The 6124-nt window shown below is 33.7% G+C and overlaps 1 protein-coding gene across 1 annotated transcript; it reads left to right on the top strand.

Moving 5' to 3' along the window:
* The first annotated feature begins 694 nt into the window (after nucleotides 1-694).
* Nucleotides 695-5687, top strand: LOC139096920 (toll-like receptor 6). Its single transcript, XM_070648674.1, has 5 exons — nucleotides 695-714; nucleotides 825-1769; nucleotides 3261-4193; nucleotides 4616-5265; nucleotides 5488-5687. Exons 1-5 carry the CDS (start codon nucleotides 695-697, stop codon nucleotides 5685-5687), a joined length of 2748 nt encoding a protein of 915 aa, XP_070504775.1.
* Nucleotides 5688-6124: the final 437 nt, after the last annotated feature.

The following is a 6124-nucleotide window of genomic DNA, read 5'->3' as shown; positions in this document are numbered from 1 at the left end:
GCTTAATTTTGTTAAAAAGAATCAGCATTATTTTACTTATTACTTATTACGAACCAGAAATTCAATTTTGACATTTTAAATATTATTTAATTTTTCTATGCCTTATATAATGGTGAGCAACCATTATGACGCGGCACATGAAATGAACCGTAAGACATAGACGGAACCAGTCAAGGCCTACAACCAGGGTTGAAGGAAAAACTTTTAAATTTTCAAGAATTTTACGGTTTTTGATTTCAAGACCATTATTAATAGCTGTCAAATTTGGGCCCATCTTGGCAACTCTGATCCAAGGTGTGTCGCGAAAAGTAAAAGGTTGCCCGCCATTGACTTATTGTAATTCATATAATTTAATTATGAATAAAAAATGAATTATTTTGCAATTTTAATCATAATTGCTATTGTCAGCAATTTGTTCATTATTTTGTATCCAATTTCATCGTGTGTTTTTTGTCATGTACAGCTGTAAAAGCATTCATCACTGCTTCTTCGCAATCGAATGACCGTTATTTCAAGACCATTATTAATAGCATGATATTGACATGAGGACTTGTGATGATTTAAACATTATGATGACTTATTTGTCGTATAAAATCTACTTTCATATTGGACAAGCCGCTATTGTGTCTGATTCACATTGATAGATACATTTCTTCCAACAAATTATTAATTTTTATTAAAAAGGTTGTTAAAAATGGAAAAAATGCTTAAATTGTAAGTAATAATTCTATTAAATGGTCAAATATCCAGCATCAAGTATGGATCAGACTCTAATTTGTAACAAACTTTAAATTTCTATTCATCTCTTCAATTTAATTTTCCAGACTGATCATCATCCTAATGTCCAAACCATCAACATTTGAGTCAATCAACTACAATTGCATCATCACAAAATCAGATCCAAACACAACAGGAGAGACAAATTGTTGCAAAGTTGCTGACAATTTAAAGATTTATGATAAAAATGTGACAATTTTTACATCCGACAAAATTGATAAATCAGCAATTATAAGCTTTAATGCTGAACATAAGGATATTCATTATTTCCCTAGAGGAATTGACGAAAATTTCCCAAATTTACAAAATTTAGTCATCAAAAATTCAAAATTAAAGGAAGTGACATCAAATGACTTAAAAGTCTTCAGGAACTTGCAGTATCTAGACTTAAGTCACAATGAAATTCAAGTTTTAGGACCAAAATTATTCAATAATGGATATACAATTTTACAAATAATTCTTAATGACAATAAAATTCAATTTATTCACGCGACTGCATTTCAGCCTCGAAGTCTGCAACACTTGGACATGAAGAACAATTCCTGCACATCAGGCATGGCTAATGATCGATCAAAAGTCTACACATTAATTAACTTAATTAAGGTATCATGTCCATATTATCCATTGCATATTAAGGAACTGCAGGATGAGGTTCAGAATCAGCAGGAAAATTTGAGGAATTTTGAAGGCAAAATTGAGACAAAATTGGATATTCTTTACTTTGTTGTTGTTGTAATCGGGATTTTACTGTCAATTCTCATTTTAAGACCCTTCATTAAGAATCATCCAAAATTGGTTCCAAATGTCATAACCAGAACATATCAACCCACACATCAGATATCCTTAGCCGAGCTACAGTCAAACAGAATCTATGCATCATATGAAAGCATCAACAAAGACTCAAATTCATACAATAAGTCACAAAATGATGATTTTTATGCTGAATCAGCTGAAAATATCCCAAAAAGTGACACAAATAGTGAGGATGTAACGTATGCTGTCATCTAAATCAGCGTTGAATAGTCTATAGCATCTCTGGATACTTACATGCAGAGTTGTAATCTGTGATTTGCCTGTAAAAATCCAAGCTCGAATTCGACTTGAATTTTGAACTGGAATCGACTGTTTCATACAAAATCTGAGTCGACTTCAAGTTCTGCTCTGTTGAAAATAAAGATAATTTTTTTTTAAAAAAAATATCGATTGTTTGGTATTATTGCAGATCAGAGTTGGCTTGACTTGGGTGTCGTTATTCATTGGACTCCAATCGAACTCCAAAGACCGACCATAGTGGAGTCCGGACCAAAATGAAGTCAGACTTCAATAAAATGGAGTTTGAACCAGAGTTGGCAGGACTTTGGAGTCCGGACTTCAAAAGTCCAAAAAGTCCGGACTTTGGTTTGAACTCCACTTGTGTTTGACTTCGTCGGATAGTGGTAGACTCTTTTGGACTCCATTGTGGAGACGCTTCTAAAGGCGTCAAGTAAACTGGGCTCTCAAAGTCTTCCCAACTCTGTCTCTCGTGGGAAAATGCCTACAATACGCTAGTATTATGTGAACATGTTACACATTTTTAAGCTCAATCATTCAGAAGTTTGACATCATTTTAGGGACCGTTCACTTATTATGTAACGCTGTTAGATCCTCCTTCCGTTGATGGTTTCATACTTCCCATTTATCGCACTATCAAGGTGCGAACTCCGCGACTCAAGGTTGAAAAAATTTCAGATGATTTAGCTGCAAAGGAGGAACAGAGGATCAAAAAGTCAATTTTTCGCGTTACGTAATAATTAAACGACCCCAAAGATGATGTCAAACTTCTATGAATGAGCATGACTTAAGTTGATAAGGTTTGCTGTACTTATTATTCATTTTTTTGCATTAAAACACTCAAATATTTAAGCATATTGCAATTAAAAGTTATTAAGTATTTGGACACAAAAAAACTAATTAATAAAGGAATTAAATAACAGTAGCCATGGACATTATTGATATGTGAGTTATTATTTTGTAGGAGTTTATTGTCTTTTTGGTATAATGAGGGATGATGACGGTTGATATTTGGTGATATAACTCAAGGATTGTCGGTTCGAATCCTAAGTTTGCAGGCAAAGAGGTGCTGTCAAGAGCTCAAGTAAAGAAGCTCTTGAGAGCATCTTTTATACCTGTTAGGACTACTTACTTACTACTTACTACTTACTACTTACTACTTAACTGTAATTCATGATGATCCATAAATACTGACTAAAGCAAGCTAGATCAGCTAATACAGGTCAGCATAGCTTACTTACTTCTTCTTACTTCTTGGCTGGGTCGAACGGGAGCCAATTGCCGCGCTTTGAGAATGTCTGTAGACAGCTCTATCTTTTGATAGCTTCTGTCAGTTCGGGAGAACCCTAACGTCATTATCGACACATCCAATCCACGATACATATCAATTTGGTACTTGATTTTGGACAGTAATTAATTTCCAAATTTTACAGGTTGATTGCTATATTCTTAATTTGTTCAGCAGAAGCATTAATGATGAACTTTACATGCAAACACAAGAAACCTGATGACATTACCTTCAACATATCAAATGAATTACTTTGGTGCAATGTTAATGAAAACTTGACAATTGAGGATGAAAATGTGGAAGTTAAAGCACTTAACGTTACAGATCCTGGACGAATTGAAGCATTTGTTGCTGATAATATGAATATTTTCTATTTTCCCAAAGGAATTGATGACATATTTCCTAAATTAAACAGCATAACTATTAGGAATTCCAATTTAAAAACGATTAAGTCCCAAAACCTTAAAGGCTTCAAATATCTGCAGTATATCAACTTGAGTCAAAATAAAATTGAAATTTTGGACGAAAATGTGTTCAATTTTGGTGTAACAATTCTGTATATAATCCTGAAAGGCAACAGAATCAAATTTATTCATCATAATGCCTTTAAATCATATGGAATGATGACCTTGAATCTTGAGAATAATGCATGCATTTCTGATAAAGCTACTGACGATGCAGACGTATCCAAACTTTTAATATCAATAAAAATCGCATGTTCGTCAATTCCTGTGGATGATAAGATACATCACCTTGATTCCAACACAAAGGATTACACTTTATACATATTAATCATCATCGCCTCAACCTTACTCATTATTGTGATAATTTACATCATTTGCAATAGAAAATCATCAACTACAAATGATACTGAAGTATTAAGGCATGAGGCATCCAAGGGACATTCATCTATGGATGCTAATGACGTACGCAAATCAGAAAATGTCTACAATTTGGAACCAGTTTATGATGAAATTAACTACGAGTCAAATGAAATAAGATCACCGGAAATTGAAGATTTTTACGTCGAAACTAACGTAAATGAAGAAATTGAAGGCACTGAGTCATATGCGACGGTGTACAGGTCAACTTAGAATCTACTATGAGATAATTATGATGAGAGCTTCCTCTAGACTCCGATTTCGTCCCTACTTCTTGTCCAACTCATGATCCCTCTCTCGTCCCTTCTGACGTATACCCTGTCGTACAATATGTCGTCGCTACTGCCGTTAACTCGGTTATTCCCACTTTCGAGTGCCTCGGTTTGTGTGACTCAAGTATATTTTAAACATCATATTTTTTGCATATTAATCATTTGTATTGTATTTAAGCTAAAAGTGAGCAATAAAAAGCTTGTATTAAAGCAGAACACAGCATATAGTTTCATAATGAGGATTATACTTATTTTGTAAGATTTAAACATATTTTGATTTAATTTATCGACTTATTCATATCTTAATAAATAGTAAAATATAACATAAAATTTCCAACATCTTCTAGGATCTCAGCACTACTTCCGATTGCATCAGCTGCTGCACAACCCACAAACATCACATGTCATTACCATATTGACAGTTTTCTACGTGAAAACAACATCCACACCTGCACAGTAGACTCAAAATTGACAATTTACAGTAAAGGAACTGAGATTAATGTTTTGAACATTCCAGTCAAGCCAACAAAAGCATTTGTAGCCCAAAATAAAGAAATTTTCTATTTTCCACATCAAATTGACAAATTTTTTCCAAAACTAAAATTTTTAGTCATCAAAAAGTCAAAATTAAGTCGAATTACATCCAAAAATTTGAATAATTTTAAGCAGTTATATCATTTGGACTTAAGCTACAATGACATTGAAATTTTGGGTCCAAATTTATTCAGAAATTTGTCAAGTTTAAAGATTATTTTGCTAAATTCCAACAAAATTAAAGCAATTGACTTGACAGCATTTAGGGATTCATTTGTTTATGAATATTTGGATCTTAATGGCAATGACTGCATATCTAGAGATGGAAAATCAAGTCAAAAGAAGCAAGAATTGATGAAACTTGCAGAGCAAATGTGTCAAAATGGTTCAATTATACATCCTGGATCAGAAGAATATGGAGATTATGTTGGAAATGTCAATCAAATGAGTCACAAGATACCAAGTCCCTCAAATCCAGGCCCTACAAACCAAATTCAAAGCTTCAAAGAATCTACCACCAAAACATCAAAATCAGACCCAAACTCAACCCCACTGACCACATTTTCAATCATATCAACCGCATTCCTTCTTATTCTACTCATCCTAGCTGTCATTTACTTCATCTATAGCAGAAGATCCACAAATAAACTCAACAGCCGTCCTAACACAAATGCGTATATTGTAGATGACGTAAATGAAGCAGACACAATACATATTGATGGACACAACTCCTTTAGCCACATCTATGAAGAAATCAACACAAATACCGTAATTGAAGATCACTACAGTCATCCTGATGATCAAGACTTTTACTCAGAAACTGTAGACATTAATGTTGAGACAAGTGATGAAACTGGAATGTATAGTGTGGTTTATAAAGCATAACAGATTGAGACAGACAAGAGGTAAGGGGCCGATCACTTATTACGTTCCGAGAGAGGGGGAGGGGATTCAAACAATACAATTGTTATTCTATAACGTAATAATTGAACGGTCCCTAATCAAAACATCGAGAAATAATCATGATTGTGAATAGAAACATGAGTCCTATTGATCAAATGTTAATCGAAAATGTGTTAATAAAGAGATTCCTGGATATTTCTGCTAGTTTCTTTTTGTGTTGATCTGCCTTCCTCTTGTGCCTTTTTCAACTGCTTTTAATTACATTTATTTGTTCCTTAAGATTTTGACGAATACTACTTTTTGCCACTTGTTATTCGACTTTTCTGCCTCTCAGAGATTTCAGAAATGAAAGATACAGGCATGTACACCGGATAAAAGTCACTGTTTGGACACCTGATGTGTCAAACTCGACTCAACAT

Source organism: Chironomus tepperi, unplaced genomic scaffold (assembly GCF_022539635.2).
Source record: "Chironomus tepperi strain 1889 unplaced genomic scaffold, CSIRO-AGI_Ctep_v1 contig_409, whole genome shotgun sequence".
In the NCBI taxonomy this organism is placed as follows: domain Eukaryota; kingdom Metazoa; phylum Arthropoda; class Insecta; order Diptera; family Chironomidae; genus Chironomus; species Chironomus tepperi.
The sequence above is the reverse complement of the archived record's forward strand: the minus strand, read 5'-3'. Positions and strand labels throughout refer to the sequence as shown.

Excerpts from the sequence above, each read along its gene's own strand:
- LOC139096920 (XM_070648674.1), top strand. The coding sequence starts at position 695 with ATGGAAAAAATGCTTAAATT. Across the intron at positions 715-824 it reads ATGGAAAAAATGCTTAAATT|ACTGATCATCATCCTAATGT; the intron begins GTAAGTAATAAT and ends TTAATTTTCCAG. Across the intron at positions 4,194-4,615 it reads ACTGAGTCATATGCGACGGT|GATCTCAGCACTACTTCCGA; the intron begins GTACAGGTCAAC and ends AACATCTTCTAG.